This window comes from Rousettus aegyptiacus, unplaced genomic scaffold, assembly GCF_014176215.1.
Source record: "Rousettus aegyptiacus isolate mRouAeg1 unplaced genomic scaffold, mRouAeg1.p scaffold_m13_p_6, whole genome shotgun sequence".
NCBI classification, from domain to species: domain Eukaryota; kingdom Metazoa; phylum Chordata; class Mammalia; order Chiroptera; family Pteropodidae; genus Rousettus; species Rousettus aegyptiacus.
The window spans coordinates 34,911,355-34,933,819 of record NW_023416309.1 but is presented as its reverse complement, the minus strand read 5'-3'; the positions used below and the strand labels follow the sequence as shown (position 1 = coordinate 34,933,819).

General features: G+C 43.3%; 1 protein-coding gene across 1 annotated transcript; it reads right to left on the bottom strand.

The window, feature by feature from the left end:
• Positions 1 to 417: 417 nt before the first annotated feature.
• Positions 418 to 22,363, bottom strand: FFAR4 (free fatty acid receptor 4). The gene is made up of 3 exons (XM_016164287.2): positions 21,789 to 22,363; positions 13,380 to 13,508; positions 418 to 1,080 (listed from the first exon to the last, which is right to left on the bottom strand). The coding sequence occupies exons 1-3, from the start codon at positions 22,353 to 22,355 to the stop codon at positions 691 to 693; spliced, it is 1,086 nt and encodes a 361-aa protein (XP_016019773.1). The 5' UTR covers positions 22,356 to 22,363; the 3' UTR covers positions 418 to 690.
• Positions 22,364 to 22,465: the final 102 nt, after the last annotated feature.

Below are 22,465 nucleotides of genomic sequence, written 5' to 3'. Positions count from 1 at the left end.
GTTGCCTGCCTCCCATCCAACCAGTGTCAAGCTGCAAATTTAGAAGTTACCCTTAAATCCTCTTTTCTCCACATTCTACATCCTGTCCATCAATAAGTTATGTTTGCTCCACTTTCCCAAAGTATGTCACAACCCCCCACGTTTTGGAGTCATCCTATTGTCACTCAGATTTCATAATACTGCATCTCCTAAAGGGGTCCATGGAGTTTCTTATAAGTGAAAAAAAAAAGTTACCTTTACTGATTCCTTGAAAATTCCTCAAGTGTTCTTGACATTAATGAATGATCCTGAGGCCTTGCAAGTCCAAGGTAGGGACCTAGAATGACTATGACCATTCAGGGTCCTTGATGGGTTCCAAGACACTTCGGAAACCAGCAAGGTGTGGTTTTGTATGTAGAAGATGTGATTGCCGAACAGTTACAAATAAAAATTTATTAAATTCAATCATATTACAAACACACTGAAAAAGTTCATATTTAAAGGAACCCCTAACAAAGCCTTTTATAAAAGATAAAATTCTTATACTGCATGATCACTGCTTAATTTACTAGTGCTGTCAATGTGTATTTGCATAGATTACATTTTCTTATGGTACACTGGTGCGAAGGTCCTGGAAATTAACACCCTTTGAAAACATACCATGCATGGCTTGCCAGAGAGTGACAAACTCTGCCTATAGAGAAAAATCAATTAGCTGGAAATAATAGACAGGTCATTTCTTCTGAGAGACGTGTCTGTAAACATGGCTCCCTTCTCCGGGAAGAAGCAGCGACGAAACATCTTCCTCCATTCGTTCCTAAACAATGACATGTTGTAGAGAATGGGGTTTAGGGCCGAGTTGGCGAACGTGAAGGCCACAACCCAGAAGAACAGTGACGGCGAGATGACCAGGTCTCGCTTGAAGTTCTGGATCAAGATGAGGAGGATGGTGATGATGATGGGGCTCCACATGATGAAGAAGGAGATCATGAGCAGGAAGAGGGTGCGGAACAGCCGGAAGTCCTGCTGTGAAACGCGGATCTGGTGGCTCTCCGAGTAAGCCAGGTTCACCGTCAGCCTTTTCCTTGATGCCTTTGTGATCTGCAAGAACACAAAACAGAGCCAGAGCCACAGTTTCCTGCGGAGCCACAATGGGGGGAGGGGGACGGGGGACGGGAGTGGAATAGGGTGGGGGAGGGTTAATTTAGGAGGACCCAAGGGCCCCAGGCCTGGGATCTGTGGGATCTGGGACTGTATTTGTGCAGAGAGTGCTCCCTTCTCTGAGGCTTGGTGCACTAGTGTGCTCAGGAGAAACGGAGCACCTGGCTTGCCCTTTGAGAAATATGAAAATTAGCCATCTTGTATGTAAATAGAGTCAATGAGGGGAAGTGAAAAACCTGAATGGGATGGTCTAGAAGAGGGGTATGTGAACAGAAGCACATCCCGGTGATCCGAATGTGACCTCCCCTCTCCCCCATTCCTATGTTGAAACCTAATCCCCAAGGTGAGGCTATTTAGGAGGTGGGGCCTTTGGGAGGTGATTATGTTATGGGGGATAAAACCCTCCTGAATGGAAGTGTCCTTTTTTTATTATTTTCATTTTTTTAAGTGTATTGGGGTAACATTGGTTAATACAATTATATAATTTTCAGGTGTACATTATAATTTGACATCTATATATCCTATTGTGTGTTTACCGCCCAAAGTCTAGTTTCCTTCAGCTACCATATATTTGATCCCCTTTACTCACTTCACCCTCCCTCAATCCCCCTATATTTGACCCCCTTTACCCTGTCTACCTCTTCCCTCCTCTCCCACCCCCTACCCTCTGGTAACCACTAGTCCATTGTCCATGTCCCTGCATCTCTGTTTGCCCTATTCATTTGTTGCTTTTAGATTTATATCCCACAAATAAGTGATCATGTGATTTTCAACTTTTTCAGTCTGGCTTATTTTGCTTAGCATGATTATCTCGAGGTCCATCTAGGTTGTCGCAAATGGCAGTATTTCATTTCTTCTTATGGCTGAGTAATATTCCATTGTATATATGTACCACAGCTTCTTTAGACAATCATCTATTGTAGGACACTTTGGTTGCTTCCATGCTCTGGCCACTGTGAATAGTGCTGCTATGAACATAATGTGCAAATATCTTTTTGGATGTGGGTTTTCAAGTCTTTGGGGTAAATACCCAGTAGCGGGATTGTTGGAACATATGGTAGATCAATTCTTAGTTTTTTGAGGAACCTCCATACTGTTTTCCATAGTGACTGTACCAATTTGTGGTCCCACCAGAAGTGTATGAGGGTTCCTTTTTCTCTGCATCCTCTCCAACATTTGTTGTTACTTGGCCTGTTGATTATAGCTATTCTAACAAGTATGAGATGGTATCTCACTGTGGTTTTAATTTGCATTTCCCTAATAGCTAGTGATGTTGAGTATCTTTTCATATATTTGTTGGCCATTTGTATGTCCTCTAGGGAGAAGTCTCTGTTCAGGTCCTCTGCCTGTTTTTTGATTGGATCGTTTGTGTTTTTTTGGTGTATTGAGTTGTATGAATTCTTTGCATATTTTGGATATTAGGCCCTTATTGGAGGCATTGCTTGAACATATATTTTTCCATTTGGATGGCTGTCTCTTTACCTTGTTGATAATTTCTTTTGCTGAGCAGAAGCTTTTTAGTTTGATGCAGTCCCATTCATTTATTTTTGCTTTTACTTCCCTTGCCTTGAGGTAAAATTCATAAAATCCTCTTTTAGTCCAAGGTCCTTGAGTCTAGTTCCTATGTTTTCTTCTATGCATTTTATTGATTCTGGTCTTATATTCATGTCCTTAATCCATTTTGAGTTAATTTTGGTGTGTGGTGATAGACAACCACACATTTTTTGCAGGTGGCTTTCCAGCACCATTTATTGAAGAGGCTTTCCTTTCTCCACTGTATGTTTTTTGGCTTTTTGTTGAAAATTATTTGCCCATATAAATATGGGTTTACTTCTGGACTCTCGATTCTGTTCTACTGGTCTGTGTGTCTGTTTTGCTGCCAATACCATGCCATTTTGGTTACTATCGCTTTGTAGTATAATTTGAAGTCAAGCAGAGTGATGCCTCCAGCCTCATTCTTTGTTCACAGGATGGCTTTGGCAATTTGGGGTCTTTTGTGCCTCTATACAAATCTGATGATTTTTTGTTCTATTTCTTTAAAATATGCCGATGAGATTTTGATGGAGATTGTATTAAATCTATATAATGTTTAGGTAATACAGTCATTTTAACTATGTTGATTCTTCCAATCCAAGAATATGGAATATCTTTCCATTTCTTTGTATCTTCGATTTCTTTTAATAGGGTCTTATAGTTTTCATTATAGAGGTCAGTCACACGTTTCATTAGATTTATTCCTAGGTATTTTATTCTTTTTGTTACAATTGCAAAAGGAATTATTTTTTCACTTCTTTTTCTGACATTTCATTATTAGAGTATAGGAACGCTATGGATTTTCGAACGTTGATTTTGTATCAAGAGACTTTACTGTATTTGCTTATTGTTTCTAGTAGTGTTCTTGTGGAGTCTTTAGGGTGTTCTATATAGAGAATCATGTCATCCACAAATAGTGACAGTCTGACTTCTTTGTTTCCTATTTGGATGCCTTTTATATCTTTCTTTTGCCTGATTGCACTTGCTAGGACCTCCAATGTTATATTGAATAAGATTGGCAACAGTGGACAGCCTTGCCTTTTTCCTGATCTTATAGAGAAGGTTTTTAGTTTTTCACCATTAAATATAATGTTGGCTGAGGGTTTGTCATATATGGCTTTTATTATATGTTAAGGTACTTTCCTTCTATACCAATTTTGTTAAGTGTTTTGATCATAAATGGATGCTGAATCTAGTCTAAGGCTTTTTCTGCATCTATCGATATGATCATATATGATTCTTATTTTTTAATTTGTTTAGATGGTGCATCACATTAATTGATTTGTGTATTTGAACCATCCCTGTGCTCCTGGGATGAAGCCCACTTGATTGTGATATATAATCTTTTTAATCTGTTGCTGTATTCAATTTGCTAATATTTTATTTAGGATTTTTGCATCTGTTTTCATGAGAGATATTGGTCCGTAGTTTTCTTTTTGTGTGTTATCTTTACCAGGTTTTGGTATCAGAGTAATACTAGCCTCATAAAATGAGTTGGGAAGTACCGCCTCCTCTTCGATTTTTTGGAAGAGTTTGAGGAGAATAGGTTTTAAATCTTCTTTGGATGTTTGGTAGAATTCACTGGTGAAGCCATCTGGTCCTGGACTTTTACTTTTTGGTAGGTTTTTGATGATCGCTTCAATTTCCATACTGCTGATTGCTCTATTTAGATTTTCCCATTCTCGATTCAGCCTAGGAAGGTTGTATTTTTCTAAATACTGATTTATTTCTTCTAGGTTATTAAATTTGTTATCATATACTTTTTCATGGTATTCTTGTATGACCCTTTGTATTTCTGTGAAATCAGTTGCAATTTCCCCTCTTTCATCCCTGATTTTGTTTATTTATGTCTGTTCTCTTTTTTATTTAGTGAGTCTAGCCAGAGGATTGTCAATTTTATTAACCTTCTCAAAGAACCAGCTCCTTGCTGTATTTATTTATTTATTTATTTATTTTTTGTTTTGTTTTCAATTCATTTATTTCTGTTCTAATCTGGATTGCTTATTTCCTTCTGCTGACTTTAGGCTTCATTTGTTATTCCTTTTCTAGTTTTTTTAGATGAAGCGTTAGGTTGTTTGGGCTCATTCTTGTTTTTGGAGATAGACCTGTAATGATATGAACTTTCTTTTTATGACTGTTTTTGCTGTGTCCCAAAAGTTTTGATATATTGTACAATCATAATCATTAGTTTCTATGTATCTCTTGATCTCTTTTTATTTCTTCTCTGACCCAGTTATTCTTCAGTTGCATGTTGTTTAATCTCCATGCATTTGTGGTTCTTCCTGATTTCTTTTTGCAGTTGAGCTCTAATTTCAAAGCATTATGATCAGAGAATGTGGTTGATATGATTTCAACCCTCTTATATTTGTTGAGGCTGTCTCTGTATCCTAGTATGTGGTTGATTCTTGAGAATGTTCCATGTGCACTAGAGAAGAATGTATAATCAGCGGTTTGGGGATGAAAGGCTCTGTAAATGTCAATTATGTCCAGTTGATCTAATGTGTCATTTAAGGATGTTATTTCCTTATTGATTTTCTGTTTGAATGATTTGTCCATATCCGACAGTGGTGTATTTAGGTCCCCTACTACGATAATGGTTTGGTCTGTTTCTCTTTTTAGTTCTGTTAGAAATTGCTTTACATATTTTGGGGCTCCCTAATTGGGAGCATAGATATTAAGTGTTATGTCTTCTTGGTGCATGATTCCCTTTATCATTATGAAGTGTCCCTCAGTATATTTCACTATCTTTTTTTTATTTTGAAGTCTATTTCATCTGATATTAGTACTGCTACTCCCACTTCTCTCTGACTGGCATTTGCTTGAAATATCATTTTCCTCCCTTTCACTTTGAGTCCATATTTGTCTGTGGAGCTGAGATGTGTCTCCTGGAAGCAGCATATGGTTGGGTTTTGTTTTTTGATCCATTCTGCAACTCTGTGCCTTTTTATTGGTGAGTTCAGTCCATTTACATTTAGGGTGGTTATTGAAATATGAAGTCTTCTTATATCCATTTTATCTTTTGCTTTCTGGTAGCTCGGTGTTTCCATTGCTTACTTGTCTTTGTGTTTCTGTTTTCTTTATTTTGTTTGGCTTTTGTGGGTTTTGCCTCTAGTTCTTGTTTTGCGTTAGATATTTCAGTTCTGAATCTTCGGTATGTGGTTACTATTACAAACATGAAAAAGATAGCTATATATATACAGTTGTCCATTTTCTTCTGCACGTGCCTTATCTCCATTCTACTTTGCGAATTTGGATCTTCGAATCCTCCCCTTTTCAGTCATTGTTATCTCAGTTTGTCCCTACGTATGCTGAATGTTCATTACTATCTTGCTATAGCAATTCTCTTATTATTATTTAAGCTTTTAATGTCCTTTTCTTAGTAAGGGTTGCACTCCTCTGCTTCTATTTGCCTGATAGTCACTTACTCTTAATTATGTGTTTTTTGTTTTGTTTTGTTATTTTGTTTCACATGAGTTGACACCTTTCAATATTTCCTGTAGTGCAGGCCTCACAGTGGAGAATTCCCTCAATTTTTGTATGTCTGGAAAGGTCTTAATTTCTCCTTCATATTAAAAGGAGAGCTTAGCTGGATATATTATTCTAGGCTGGTAGTTCCTTTCACTTAACAGTTTAAATCTTTGATTCCATTCCTTTCTGGCTTGTAAGGTTCGCACTGAGAAGTCTGATGATAATCTAATGGATTTTCTTTTATGAGTTACTGTCTTCTTTTCCCTGGCTGCCCCGAGAATTCCATCTTTGTCGTTGATTTTTGATAACTTTAATACAATGTGTCTTGGAGAAGGCCTTTTTGGGTTGATATAATTGGGTGTTCTGTTGACTTCTTGAATTCTAAGCTCTAGCGCATTCCTTAGATTTGGGAAATTCTTGTCCACTGTATGTCTGACAATGCTTTCTAGTCCTTGTTTTTTTCCCTCACCTTCAATAATGCCCATTATTCTTATGTTTCCTCTCCTGATGGTATCAGCTACTTCTTGTATTTCTCTTTCATTATTTTTCATTCTTCAGTTTCTCTCTTCTTCCTTCTGATTTATTTCTATATTTCTGTCTTTGATATCACTGATCCTTTCCTCCGTTTGGTCGACTCTATTTCCCAAGCTTGCTATTTCATTTTTCAACTCTTACAGTATGTTCTTCATCTCCAGAAGTTCTTCTACTTGCTTCCTTTTGAGGATTTCAATCTCCTTGCTCTGCTCATCTAGTTGTTTTTTCAATTCCTGAAATTGTTGATTTGCATTGTTTTGGATCTCATTGAGTTTTTTCAGAAGTACCATCCTGAATTCTCTGTCATTTAAGTCACATATTGCTATGTCTGTAAGCTTATTTTCTAGAGATTTTTCCCTTTCTTTCTGAGATGCCTTGTCACCTTGGTTGTTCATGGTGTTTAATGGACTATTTCTATACTTGGGCATTAATGGAAGTATATTCTGTTGTTTTTCCAGAAAGAAGATTTATTATTATATAAAGGTCTCTTTAGCCTGCTATAAAGAAGGTGCTTTTCTTTTGGTTTCCAGTAGGTGGCGTCTAAACCTCTGGGATCCCTGCTTTATATAAAGTCTATATGTCTTTTTTAATTTTCTTGTAGATTTTTAATCACACTTGCTACTCTCAGTTTCAATCTCTGTCAGTGTTAGCAACAGTTTCGGTAGCTTTTGCTCAGATTTCCCTGGGGCTCTGCAGTGATCAGTCTCAGAGGGTATGGGAGGAGGGGTCCTTTGGGTTAGGGGTTGGAGGTTACAGCTCAGCCTTGGTTTTGGAACTGGAGCTGGTGAAAATCAACTGTCGCTTCTCTACTGTCCCGTCCCACTTCTCTGCTTTCTGCCCTGATGGCTGGGCCTGCTGCTGGCTGCCAGAAGTTCTGGCACTTCTAGGCAGGGCTGATCAGGGTAGTTGCCGCACCTTCACCCTTCCCCCTCCACCTGCAAGGAGCTACAGCGGCTGTGAAAGGCAGCTTCTTTATTTCTCCCAGTCCACTACCCAACACCCAGGGTTCTGACCTATGGTAGCTCTTATGTGCAGATCCCACACTCAGACATGCTGGTGTGTAGTTTGGGTGTTTTTTGTTCAGTTTTAGATGTTCAGCTTCTTGTTGTTTCAAGGGGAAAGATCTGAGGATGTCTCTCACTCTGCCATGATTCCCAGAACTTTTAGAAGTGTCCTTAAGAAAGAGGCGAGAGAGCTTCCTTGGCACTTCCCCCATGGGAAGACACAGTGAGAAGTTGGCAGCCTACAACCCAGAAGAGGGCTCTCACCCAAACCCCACCATGCTGGCACCATGATCTTAGACTTCCAGCCTCCAGAACTGTGAGAAATAAATTTCTGTTGTTTCTAAGCCCCCCAGTGTGTGGTATTTTGTTATGGTAGTCCAAACACAGATACACAGTTTCCCTGTTATTTCTTTCTTTTTGAAAGAGTTAAGTAATTAGTTGTATAAAAGCAATATCTGCTCAAGGTACAAACTCAAATGATATAATACTGAAGGAGATCAAAAGAAAAGACAGAAGGTATCTAGTCTCTGGATCCTCCATTTCTGCTTCTTGGAGGTAACCAAAGGAATGGTTTCCTGTATGCCCATCTGGACATGCGGCACCTCCACACACACATACCCGGCTGTGGGATCACAGGTGGCTGCACTTTTGCCTTGTACACAGATGAGACCACACCATGCACCCCACCCTGAACCTAGCTTCCTTTTTACTTAGCAGGATATCTTGGTTCTCATTCCATGTCAGCCCAGAGAGAAGGCATCTCATTCTTGTTAGTGGTTGCAGAGACTCCACAGTGTGGCTGTGCCACAATTTATCCAGTCTCCTACTGATGGGTATTTTATTTATTTAGCCTGTGTGTGTGTGTGTGTGTGTGTGTGTGAGTGTGTGTGTGACAGGCGTAGGGGGTAGGTGCCAGGTTGTTGGGGGAAGGAAGAAGCAGTGAGAGAAGGCATTATGGGTATGGCCATGCCTGCATGCCCACACTAGATTCCTTTCTTTGCCTCAGGGCAATTGAAAATAGATCCTATAATCCTGCCATAGGGCCCTGATTTGGGAACCATGGAAAGTGATGAGATTGGAGGCTGCTCATTTCCTAGGAGAGCTGCTGCTAGGACTCATTCTGAAAACATAGCTGGATCCAGAAAGGGCCCCAACCAATGCCTGAGGGGGGGGGGCGGGGTGTGGCGCGAGCAGGGGCATGACTATTTGTGAATGATGCTCTGATTAGCAGGGTTTGTTAGCACCACTACCAGCTACATAGAAACTAGAGGCAATAACCAACAGAGGGGGACAATCAACTCACATTAGTTAGCAACCATACAAGTTCCTTGTCCATGAGGGAGATCAGCAGCACTGACACCTGGTCCTCTGCACCCCATTCCCATCCTGCCTCCTGGGGAGGGGAAACTTTAAATTGACCATGCAACTGATGGTTGATTATAAGCAGGCATAACCAAAAAGAGACTGGAATGTTCGAAAATCAGTCTTAAGTATCATTAAATGTTCTCTTCCCTAGTAAGAAAGAGGAGCTGGTCAGAGCACTGCTAGTGACATTTGTTGAAAAATCAGCACCATTTCATATTTATGCCCTAGTTAAGAGGCGATGATTGGTGGGATACACATCCTCATGCACATCTTCATGCACTTAGGTGGGTATATCAGTAGAATAAATTCCCAACAGTGAAACTGCTGGGATCTCTAATATTTCATACAAATGAGTGAGGCCAACATTATAGCAGTGGGATTGTGGGCAAAGAAGGCACCCCTGGTTATGCAGGTTTAGAAGTGGGTTCTGAGAGCACAGCTCTGGTTGGGGGAAGGGAAGAAGAAGAATAGGTAAGTTCTGGGCTCTTCTTTCAGGAGTCCTTGAAGATGTTGCTTCTCATGTCTCCTATCCATTCTATTCAGTTACAGTGACTTGCTTCAGTATCTATTAGAGAGGCTGGTTACCAGTTGGCAATGTAAACCAAACCCCAACAGTTCGCATCGACAGCATGACTGAAGGCACTTGGGAGTGGCTGGGAGATTATTTCCTTGGGAAACTGTTGATTGGAAAAAGCCACTGAAGATATATAGCATGGCTGAATCATGAGGAAAGAGGAAGCAGAAAAGGCAGGAAAGCGAATAAGGACACTGCCCCAAGCACATGAAGTGGCTCTGATAGGGAAGAACCCAGACGAGGCCCGTTCTCAATCCCCTGACCAGGCCAGAGCCAGCAACCAGGGCAGGGACTGTAGAGCGGTTTCCCAAAGGAGATTCCATGGAGCACCAGTCCAGAGGGGAAATCCATACTTAGCAGTGCTGTCTACTCTGTTCCTGGGTTGGAGATTTCCAAAGTCATCAGCATAATAAAGTCTCTAAGAAGTCCTGCAGCAAAGAAACCCAATTAACTTTGGTTAACCCAGTTTTTCCCCAGCTCATTTGATCATGGTGCCCTGTCTAACATCTAACACCCCATGGAGGTCTAAAGAGTGCCCTAGAGACTCTGTTTTAGAATAGAAAATCAGGTGGTTTGGAAGAGGCATTTCTCAGGCCCAGAGATGGAGCCCGAATTAGACGCAGTAGTGACAGGCGAGAGGTGGGGCTGGTGGGAATGGGGTGAGTGGTTTAGTTCTGTGTCCCATGGCTTCAAATGATTTGCTAATTGTGTCTCTGTGGATATGGCTAGTTAACATTGACATTCAATTGATTTTATAGAGTTATGCTCTTTAAAAAACCAAACAAACAAACAAACAAACAAACAGCACAAAAAGCTGATTTGGTGCCTCTGAGTATGAATATCTTCAGAGGGAGAGAGAGGCGCACCCTGAGGGCCTTCCCAGACCCTCCATCCACCTGGCAGCAACTTATCTGCTTCCCAGCTACCTAGCAAACCTACAGGTGCAAAGTGAGGACAGATGTCATAGTCCTCCTGGAAAATGGGCAACAGTTTTGCTAGTGGGATGGAAAGTAACTTTCAAAATTCTTATATTTGCATCAACACTGTATTTTTAAAACATTATCATACTGCACTCTCATACTGCCCACATTCATTAAGTAACTTGCCTAAGGTCACACAGTAATAAAGCTTGAACTAGAACCCAGGTCTTAGGACACTTTGTCCAGTGGTTGTCCCACCGCCCAAGAGGAGAAAGCACTGTTGGCCTTTTAATGTGATCCAAGACTTGTGCCTTACTCATCAATGAGTGTTTGTTTACTGAGCACTATAATGGATAAGCCAGACCTTACTCTAGGCACAGGGCTATAACAGTAAACAAAGTCTGCCCTCACGAAGCTTACATTCTAATAGGAAAGCCAGATGATATACAAACAATTACACAAAGATGGAATATGACAGGGTTTGTACATGCTTTGAAGAGAAATAAATCACGATAAGGAACTACTGAATGATGGGGAGTCTTTCTGTGGAACAGCCTTTTGAGTAGAGACCTAAATGAAGTGGGGGAATGGCCCATGCAGAAATTTGGCAAAGAGAGATCCAGGAGAGGAAATGGCAAGTACAAAGGCTCTGAGGCAGCAGTGTGTTGGCATGTGTGAGAAACAGCCCCACGGCCAACACAGACATAAGAGACGGGACAAGATGAGGTGAGAAGGGCAGGCAGGGGCCAGATCACATCTGGCTTTAAGGTGAGGGCTTTGGATTTTGTTTTATGTGTGAAGGAAGTGATGGGATCTAAATTATATCTTTGACTTATTCCTTAAAACACCAATTCACAACTGTGAGTCATGACAGATATTCGGTTTTATTGAGAAGCTGTCCTGGGGTCTGCGACAGGGAGAACTGAACACTGGCCATGGGTTTATATGTAAAGTGCCTAGAGAGTAATAAACTGGATAAGAGGACACTTCCCCCAGCTCATCAGGACTCTTGGGTCTCCTAGAGTGTTCCCAGGTGGGCCCTGGCCTAAAAAAAGATGGAGGAGTGGGTGGGAAATCTTTCCATGGAATACCTCAGTCCTCTCTTCACAGGAGCAGGCAGCTAAGTATGACGCATGACTCAAAGGAGACCAGAGCTCTCTCGGCCTCCAAAGGACCCTGGAGTCAGACTGCCTGATACTGGGTTTAAATTTTGATACTGCTGCGTATGTGCTATGTAACCTTGGGCAAGTTGCTTAACCTTTCTGTGCCTTGGTTTCCTCACCTGTCATTCTTATTATGATTAAAAGAATTCCTGACACACCATAAACATAACATAAATATTTGTTAAGTAATATTTTAAAAATTAATTCTACATTTCTCTTCCTTTTCTCCCCCACCCCCACTTTTTTTCTTTTTAACATAACAATAATAGGTAATACTTACATAGTGCTTACACATCCCAGGCCCATTGTGAGGCTTCAGGCCTGAACTGGCCTCATACATTTGAACAAGCCCCAGACTGGGGGTCGCTTGAGAGGGGGGATCATAAGTCAACTGGTGGGCAAAAATCTAGGGAATAACATGGGCAGGGAGGCATCTCTCACAGGACCTAGGGATTAGCAGATTCGGATGGAAATTGGCCTGGCTTTGGGTTATGAGCATCTAAGAAGGTTACAGATCCTCAGCTACAAAGAAAGGGCCATAAAAGTGGTCAGACAGCCAGCAGGACCAATAGGGCACCACTACAATATCCTTGTTTGACAAATGAGCCATAATATGCTATAAAACCAAGATTCAACAACCGTAAACCTCTGCGAGGACTCAAAGGCTTTGCGTTAAGCCTTCTCAAACAAGCATGAACTCATGTACACGCTGCTCGCCAGGGCCAGCACCACATATGCAAATGGGCGGCCTCCAGAGGTAGGAAACAGGCTGGCAGGTCTCTCTCTACATCCCTGTACATGTTCGCGTCGAAGGTAAAGACCACGTCCTGTTTAGGCTCTCTTTGAAAAGGCACGTTTCCTAGAGGTGTGGGTAACACCTGGAAGGCAGCAGGAGGGAGCTTCCAGGAAGGTTCTGTTTCTCTTTCTATTTCTGGGAGCTGCTTTGGGAGTGCGGTCCGTTTGCAAGCATGCTGGGTGTGCTTTTCCGTATGTATATCATACGGTAATAAAAAGTTTTTAAAAGTGTACCTTCTCTATCGCTACATTACTGCCTGCGGTGGGGAAACAATGGACGCCATAAAATAAAATGTGTCACAGCCGTATGACGGAAGGCCGTGAAGCCACTAAAAATAATGAGGCAGAGATAAAGGAACCGAAATGCGAAGATGTTACGATGTAGTGTTAAGTGAAAAAAGAAAATTAAGGAGCAGATAGTGTTATCTCAAGTCTGAAAAAAAATTGTATTGAATCGTAACGAATAGTTGACATTTGATCATTTTATATGGTTCATCATATATACATCATATATGTAAAATATAGCATAAAAGTGTGTATATATGTAAAATTTTTAAAAAAATAACGTGAAGAAAATAAACTTTGAATCATTAAAAATGGGGGTAGAGATCTTAGTTTCTGTGTTACATATTTCTAAGTTTTTAATTTTTTGTTATAAGCTTGTATTTAGTGATCAGTAAAACATAATAATTGCAAAGATATAACTCTTTTTTTTTTTTTTTTTTTTTTTTTTTTTTTTTTGCAGAGGGAGTGGATCTGAACAGTGAGCCAAGGCTGAACTGACGTGAACACTAAGGTAAATTCTGACCAGGAAATGCTAAGCTTCCTCCTGAAATACCCTGAGCCTGAGGGGAGCTGAGCTGCGGTCTGGATGCAGACGTACCTGTAAAATTTTGGAGTAGCTGGTCACAATGAGCAGTCCTGGCACGAAGAAATTCAAAGTAACAAATGACACATCCCAGGAGATTTCTCCGGCAATGCTGGGCCAAATCAGTGTGCAGATCGGAATTTCCTAGTTACCCAGAGGAAGAGAAGGTCATTTAAAAGCTGGCTTCTCATTTGGCCTTTAGCTCGGTCCCAGTTGGGTGTTTACCAGGCACTGTTACCCTGCTGCGTTACACTGCCACACAACTGGTATGACAAGAAATCCCAGAAACCTTTCCCACAAAACCCCACTTACAAGTTGTTTGCCTCTGACCTCAGAGTAACCGCAACTGTTATTCCCATTCTCCTGGGGAAATGACTGGCCCTCAGGGTCACAGACTGGTGAGAGCCAGGGTCAGCTCCTAGGCATGACTCCAGGTTCGGTTCTCTTTTCTCTTCCCTTAACTGAGCTGCAAAGAGCCTCTGAGGCTTCTCTTCCAAGTCCTTCATTTTACAGGTGAAAAAAATGACCCCCAAAAGGTATTATAGATTAGAAGTGACACACTACACACAAGCATATCAAAACAGGAACAAGATTTTGGTGCAGGCACACTGTGCATGGTGAAGACGACAGGATCTATGCTGAGGCGTTAAGTATTCAAATGCCCGCATGGTGCCAGGTTGCATCAGAGGCAGCCATGGCTTACTCCGAGACAATTCTGGTACCCAGACTAGGGAGTTCTGTCCTCGTGTGCCTCCCCAGAGGAGCGCAGTGCAGCCCCAGAGCAAGATGCAACCACAATGCCCCATCAATTCAAGACATGAAACCTCTGGAATGTGGCGGGAGAGTGTGAAGGTTGGGAACTTGCTATCACCACATTGTGTTGAATTCGAACGTTTGAATCTAATACGTACCCCCAAAATAGTGGTGACCTTACCGAATAGTTAGTAAGAGCTGCTGCAACAATTTCTTCCAATAAATAAGTAGGTCAATGAAAAGAGTCCTACCTACCTACTTACCTACCGACCTACCTATCTGTCTTCCCAAACACAATTTTCCTGTGTCTGCTTGACTATGGGACAACACTATTTAGAAAACAAGTTGCCCTAAACATGTAGGATAGATTTTTGAGAGCACATTCTTTTTATACATTTATTGATTTTTGGTGGACAAGGCATCTTAACCAATGTCCAGAAGTAGCATTATCATCCATAGCACTATTCATTCATTCACTCAACCAATATTTATTGAACACTATACTAGGCGAAAGCAAAGAATTTTTATCATTTCCCAACATGTATCATAATTGAGTGGTCACACTCAAAATACAGTCAAATAGTCACCTCTTTCCTATTCAGCATTAACAGAAAATATTCTAATATTTATTGAGTATTTATTTTGTGCCGGGCAGCATTTTACATACATTATCTCATTGAATGTTCACAACAACTTTATTGAAATGCATTATTTTTTTTTCTCATTATACAGAGGAAGAAACTAAGGCTTAGAAATATCATCCTGAAATAATGGTCTGTAACACTAAAGATGTACTCCTTTTAATCATGCAGTATTTCCCCTAAAAAGCTAAGTATTTATAGGGACATCCAAAGACCTACCAAGAAAACTCGTAAGGCAAGTCAAGCAGGGAAGAATGACTTAATTATATTTGTACCTTAAAGGAGTTGGGGAGAAGAGTGTTGCTTCCTTTTCCTATATTGTTTGAATGGCTCACAAATACACTAGGCATTCCAAAACCTTGTTCCTCCATCCTAATCCTTACTGTCCACACCTGAGCCTCAGAGGCTCTTTTGACGACTGGAAAGGCATTTGCATCTCTCAGGGATCATCTGAACACTGGCAGAGGGGTGACCATGGCTCTTTAGATAATCCACACAGCCTTCATTTGTACTCAGCCCTCTGCCCACCACAGGCCCCTCTTTCTACCACATTGGTGGGCAACACATACCAACAGATATACTGAAACAATGATCACAAGAAACCAATTCCAGCCTTGAATGTGAGTTGGTCTCTAATTCCTACCCTTATACAGGGAGGCCAGAAAAACAGATGACTCCAGAACCATTTCTTAAAACCCCCAAGAGGTCTGACCTTTTTCTAAAAGCCTTCTCCACAATGTCTGCCAACACCTCTCCTGGCTGAACAAGATTTCGTAGAAGAATGTACAATGAGAAAGTGCTGTCCCTACATTAGGGGTAAAAAAGTATATCCTTAAATAATATGACTATATTATCCTAGCGTTATTGAAGAAAATGTGTAGGTGTGAATGAACATATACATCTATGCAGGTACCTAAACAGACAGACAGACACACGCACACCCACACACAGAAAAAAGACTATAAGGATACACTCCAGAAAATGAACAGTGTCTGTTTCTAGGTGGTGCTCTTAAGTTATTTTTATTCTTTTAGTTTATCTGAATTTTCTAGCATATGCCTATATGACTATTTTAAGAGCAAAAAGATGACAGTAAAAGTTAATTCTTAAGAGAATTGATGATCAAACATGAAAGATGGGTGACTATGATAGTTTAGCAAAACTAACCAGCTATGTTTCCAACAAAGACAATGAACCTGTCCCAGAAAGCCTCCTAACTTTCGTGCCTCTAATGAAGATGCTCTTTCACCTTTGACTTGAGGTACCCACCCCAGGTAGAGTGTGCAGTAAGGAAATAAGATAAGAACTCTACACAGCACCCTCATACATGAGCTAAGAGACAGTATTGCTGGCCTGTGTGGACTAAATGACTGATTTATATGCTCTTTAGAAAGCTTTATATGGTATTATTGGTTAAATGCAATGTTTTTAAAAAACATTAAAAAAAAAAAAAAGCACCAGACTCACAGTCAGAGATCTAACTTCGTGTTATAATTTTGTTTCTGTGGAAAAATCTATTTGACTTAAGTAGTCCTGATTCTAGGTATTCTCTCCCAGGCTGGGACTTACAGGAGTTCGGCGGTGAGTCCAATCTGGAAGGTGATGGCATGAGTGTTATCATAGTCTCTGTACTTTTTCTGCGCATTTGAAATGTTTCCTGATTTTAAAAGGAAATTTAAAAACCCAAAGCATTAAGCCTGCTTTGTTACTTAGACATAGAAGTAGAGCTCACCAAGTCTGTAACAGTGTCCTTTAATTTTTGTGTCCTTTAGTGTTTGTTCAACCACTCATTGACCCAAGCCAAGGCGGCTGAGTCACTGTGAGACCACAGTGAACATGGGCTTGGTCCCTGCCCTCAAGGAGGCTACAGTGCAGTCAGGCACTAGGAAACTCAACATAGAGCAGCAAGCTGGAAGCGCCCACAAAGCTCCGGGTGACTGGAGAGTGGAGTCATCTGGGAAAGCTGCATCCAAGAGGGTTGTGTCAGCTGTGTCTGGAAGGATAAGGTTTCATCCAGGGGAATGGAGAAGCTGGGGCTCAATGTCAGGACCAGCAAGGATGAAGGCAGGCGGGAAGGCCACATACAGCAGGGGAAGTGTGGTTAAGCGTGAGATGTATCATCCTCCCAACCTCCACCTCTCCCTGGAAATCTCATCCATTCTCATGACTCCATTTTATAGATGATGCTGCAATCTACTCTTTTCAGCTCGGTTTTCTCAAACTCACCCAATAGCCCTGAGGACATCTCTGCAGGCTGTCTCATAGGTATGTCAAGTCTCCAATGTCCCACTCCCAAAAGGTTCCATCTCCTCTAGTCACCTACTCAAGACAGAAACCTGAGTACTAACCTTCTCCCTTCTTCTTCCCTCCTCACCCATCAGACAGAACTTTTAAGCTTTGTTTTAATGTCTATCAAACCCACTCACAAATCTCATTCTCACTGGCCCACTCCATTCCAGACCAGGCCATCTCTCACCTCATAAGTCCAAACTCTCTAAAGGAATGGCTGGGCCCCACCAACCCTTCCAGAATCATCCCTTGCCAACCGTAGTCTAGTTCCTCTGCCTGTAATGTTCCTCCAGTTCCCCACATCATTGTCTGGCTGGCTGCCTCTCTTTTTCACACGCAGCTGAGATGTCACTCATACTTTTCTAAAAAGACACCCCTGTGAATAGGAACATCTATCTACAGGCACTATTCAAATGCTGACCCCTCCCCACAGTGGTTATATACAAATATCACCTGATTCTAGCTGTTTCTAGCCAGTTCCTCTAGTGATTCTTCCTAGAGTAACCCTGGGGATCCCTTTGTAAATCATTCTTCTTGCCCCACTTCTTCAAACAAAATGGAAGACTTTAAGGTCACTTTAAGAAACTGGGAATCCTAGTTAAATATCTCTCATCAGAACTTCCCAACAGAAAAGAAAGAAAATATCACTGCAAGAGATGAACTTGCTTTCTTATATCTTAAAAGTATCCTCTTTTATTGACAAAGACAAGCAAACTGTCTCCTCAACCAGTCCACACTTAGTAGACACATGATGGAATTACTGGCCTTTAATCAGAGCAGGGTGGGGCAGTGGGACCAAGAACTCCTAAGGAAGTGTGAACTCATGGGAAATGACACCGGGAGAAACAGACCAACCTGGGCCAAATTCTAGTTCCATCCTTGGCCTGCTCTGTGACTTTAGGTATTTCCTCCTTCAGTGAATAAACATATGAATACCTACTTGTGGGGTAACTGTGAGGACTGAATTGTGCCAGGGTCTGGGGCCATCTGAGTGCTCAATAAATGCACTTCCTTGAAGAGAAAGATAGTGTCTTGGTTGTGTGACTCATGGTGTGAGCAGGAGGGAAAGGAAAGGTGCTCAGTAAATGTTTGTAGAATAAATGGACAGCACATTCTGGCCAGGGTGACAGTCCTCCCCACCTGTCAGTGAGGGTCACCGCCCCACCAGGGCCACAGCACACACAGGCAGGAATCCCTGGAACAGGCTGAGCTGCCCTGGCTGGGATATCTAAGTTACTAGGATGTGTTCACCCTCTTAAAATGGCAGTCTATTATTTTATAGCAATTGGAAGAATTACACTGTTTGAAGAATGTTTAAAATATTTATAACCAAAGATAAGGAAGCCAATAATAACTGGCATTTCTTGAGCATTTAACTGTGTATGTGCCAGATGTTGGTCCATTTACTGAACATTAGTCCCTATGACAGTCCTAGAAGATTAATACTGTTATCATGCCCATCTTTCAGGCAAGGATAGTGACATATAGAGAGGCTGGACCACTTGCCTCTGTCACACAGTGCCTAAATGGTAGAGGTGGGATTCAAACGCAGAATGTTTGACACCAAAATCCTCACTCTTAATACCAAATTATCTACCATTTTCTGGCATGTCTATCATTTTATCCTCCTTTCAGGAAAGGTTTAGACAGTCTGGTAACTCAGGACTGCTGGGCACCCACTGGCCAAATGGACAAATGTAACCACATTTCTGGATGGTTTTGTTGGGGTGAGTTGGTGCACAGAGAAGCAGAAAGCTCCAAGAGGCACTGTTTCCCTGGCCAGCACTCCTTGAGGGCAGGGAGCCAGCCTGATCTTGGGGTTAGTTAGCTCTCTCAGCTGGTGGTGTGGGTAGGAAAATGTCGCCCATCCAAAACTTTCATATTTCATGAAGCCAGAAGTAGAGGGCTGAGAAAACAAGATTTTGCTAATTTTAATGTGACTCAGTTCAGTCTAGACCAGATTTTTCCCCTTTTTTTAAATGGCCGCATTTCCCCGCCCCCAACTTTTTTTTCATTTCTCATTCCTTTCAACTTATTTCCCAGAGCACCGAGCCTGTTTGCTCACCTGTAAGACAAGCTGTTTCCTGCATGCTCAGGTCACAGCCTTTGTGGAAACAGGGTATTTTTCTGTTTGTTGATTTAACGGCAGGTGTATGTGTGGGTGGTGGGGGAAGACAAAGAATGGAGAACTGGAAAGGACTATAGAGGTTTCATGACAAGCTCCCTCTACCTATCTCTACTCTTCAAGGGAACAGGGCTCCTGTAGCCAACTCACCTGGCCCCCAATCTTTTGAGGTGCCGTGCAGGTCCATTCTCTCCCTGTGGCTTTGCCCAGATTCCTCTTCTAAGGCTCTGAAGACCGAAGAAGTGTTTCTGCATTTAAACAAGAGGGGCCTGTGTGCCTGACCCCAAGGAGAACAGAGGGAAGGCCACCACAACACAGATCTCCATGGAAGCACCTTGCAGTACAACTCTGGTCCTTCTGGAAGTGGAATGTAGGAGGCTTTGACCGCACACAGATGTCCTACCCACGAGTAAAATACAGAGTGGCGAGACATGGAAGGTCTGTCATCTGTGTAAAAAACTTCTCACGCAAACATTCAGCTGTGTGCATGCCAGCAACCAGTTTTGGTCTGAGCTTTTGGCCTACGGGTGACACGAGGCTCATTTTTTAGTGTTATTTGCAGTTAAGTAGAAGTGTACCTAAAACAATTATAAAAGGGTACACATCTGGAAACCTAAGATACCCTTAAGATATATTCTATTTGATCCTTAATTCCTTGAGTGTTAATTTTTCTGTAAGAAAAAAAGTGGGGAGAAATCCCTCAAATTCTGTAGAAACCACAGAAATGCTGTAATTCAGCGAAGAATAACTTTAAAAATCAGAAGACTGATGGCAGACCCCCAGCTTCCAGCTGATCCAATTGGTCTGAGATGAGGCCTGGTCTTTTGCTTATTAGAGAGGCATCTATGTGACCCATCTTAATTCTCAGGCGTAATCTGGTCTGAAGAAGGACAAGCCTGCCAAGTAAGCTAGGGTCTTTGGTCTGCCCATGTTGGTGTCACCCACCAGTTCAGCTAATCCCAGCTTTCCTGGTCCCCACTCCAGGTGACATGCAATAGGCTTACGTATTTTTTGATCAAGTGCCATAGGCTTGAGGCAGTTCTAGCCGGATAGTCACAAAACAAAACAAACAAACAGGCAAAAATCCCAAAATGTATTGCACATAGAAATAAATTAAAAGGCTTTTAAGTTTTATTTGTGTTAAAAGAAAAAAAAAAGATATCGCTTACACAGGGTGCAGATCCCCCTCCTCAACCCCTCCCCCCGCCACACACACAACACTAATAAAGCCCTGTGTGACAGACTGGTCTAGGGAAACCCCCAGAAAAGCTCACCTCTGCAAAAAGGTTGAAGAGCACACCCAGGGGGGCGTCCCCCTGGTCAGACTGTTCACCTCCAGAGCTTGAAGTCTTCCCCCGGGTGACTTCTCATTTCCCTATGACTCCCTACCCTCCCATCCACTTCTGGCCACCGCACAGGTCTCTCTTTGTGGTTTGTAAGGAGCTTGCTCAGGGTGCCCCCACACTCCCTCCTAGTGCTCAGGTTGAGTTTTCGTGGTCGCGCGACCCCTCTAGGGGAAAGGAGGGGCAAAGAACCCAGCCTCCGCAGACCCTAGGGGAAGCTGAGCCCAGAGCGAGGGTTCATACCTTCCCGTAGGGGCGCACAGACCTGTATCCTTTTCCTGCCCCTTCCCTAACACACGCGATAACAACCGGAACCGCCGGCCACTGCCCTACAACCCGGCCTGCGCCCAGGGGCATGAATCTCGGCGCGCAAACAGGCCAGCAACGTCAACCGACCAGCGCCCGCGATTCTGGAGCGCGAGACTGGCGTAGACCCGAGCCAATGTCATGAGTTGTCTGAAGAACCTTTTTTAGACCGTGGACCACCCTCCCCAACTCCCTCCCCCACGATCCCAATGACAACTATGGGCGCGCTGCCCGGAATAAAGTTCATGGGCCCAGCTCATGCGGAACATTTCGGGTGCCCAAGATATTCTGAAACCACTCGTCATCCAAGTCTCCTAGGGTAAGATCCTGTGGTCTAGTCTAATCCTTCCGTCTTGCAATTGGAAAAATTGAGGCTCCCGGAGGAGAAGTCACAACCCCCCTAGAGGCAGCACTGAGTCTGCGGTCCCTGGGTCTCCAATGCCCTTTCTCCCTGGCCCATCCGCACGCACCTGAACCCTTGCTCAGGCCTCACTGAATCTGCTAAGCAAGATCTCAGCTCCTCGCACTAAGGGTGAGCTATCCTGAGCGACTTATTTCTCTGTGTGCCCTGCTTCCTCACCTGTAAAGTAGGTGATAAGAGGACTGTCGCACGCAGCGAGAAAGCAGAATTCAATGATTAGCTACTCCGGATCCCTGAAGTTCTGGCTGGCTGGCTGTTAAGCACCCCCCCCCCCCGCCGTTATTTCATTAACTTTGCAATAAAGAGTCAGTGCACTATACAGACATTTAGGGAACTCCACTTACATCTTTTTGGAGGGTTTTTGTGGGACCTACACTGCAGAGTTGCAGTGAAATATAAGATAAAACTTCACAGCGCTGGGCACAGTGTCTGACACAGCAGTTAAGTGCAACGAATGGCCTATTACCGCTGTTGTTAATCCTCATCCCAGGTTACCGTTTCCTTCCCCGCCTGCCGGCCCGCCCAGGACGCCTGCCCGGAGCTCACCTGGTCGGTGCCGGGAAGGCGCTGCGGCACAACGTGGAAGAAGACGCAGAGGGGCAGCGCGGCCAGCGCAGAGTAGCCCCAGATGAGCGCGAGCATTGCGGCCCGCGCCCTCCGCCCCGGGCCTCGCACACCGCGCTGCAGGCGCACGATGCACACCATGCGCTCCAGGCTGACGGCCGCCAGCGTGAGGATGGTGACGCTGCCGCTCAGGGTCATTACGTAGAAGAGCAGGTGGCAGGCGACCGGGCCCAGCATCCAAGCCTCCGTCCAGCGCACGGCCAGCACCAGCGGGATGGCGCTGGTGAAGAGCAGGTCCGCACAGAATAGGTTGAGCACCAGGCAGGCCGTGGTGCCGCGACGCCGCCGGCGCGCCAGCAGCACCAAGGCGCCCACGTTGCCCAGCAGCGACACCACAAAGATGAGCGCCAGCACGATGGTCTCCACGGCGCTCAGAACCAGCCGGTGGTCGCCCTTGACTTCGGAGAAGAAGGGGAAGCGGGTGCGGTTGGCCTGCTCCAGGCTGCGCGGGAGCCCGGTGCCCGCCGCCTGTGCGCACTCAAGGGACATGCCCGGCGGCCGGCGGCCCGCAGCTGTCTGCGAGAGCGCTCATCTGGGAGGCGACTGAGCGCCAAGGCAGGGAAAGAGGGAGGGAAGTGGTTGCGACATCTCCCCTCTAA

Excerpts from the sequence above, each read along its gene's own strand:
- FFAR4 (XM_016164287.2), bottom strand. The coding sequence starts at position 22,355 with ATGTCCCTTGAGTGCGCACAGGCGGCGGGCACCGGGCTCCCGCGCAGC. Across the intron at positions 13,509-21,788 it reads GCCTTCCCGGCACCGACCAG|GAAATTCCGATCTGCACACT; the intron begins GTGAGCTCCGGG and ends CTGGGTAACTAG. Across the intron at positions 1,081-13,379 it reads GCTACTCCAAAATTTTACAG|ATCACAAAGGCATCAAGGAA; the intron begins GTACGTCTGCAT and ends GTGTTCTTGCAG.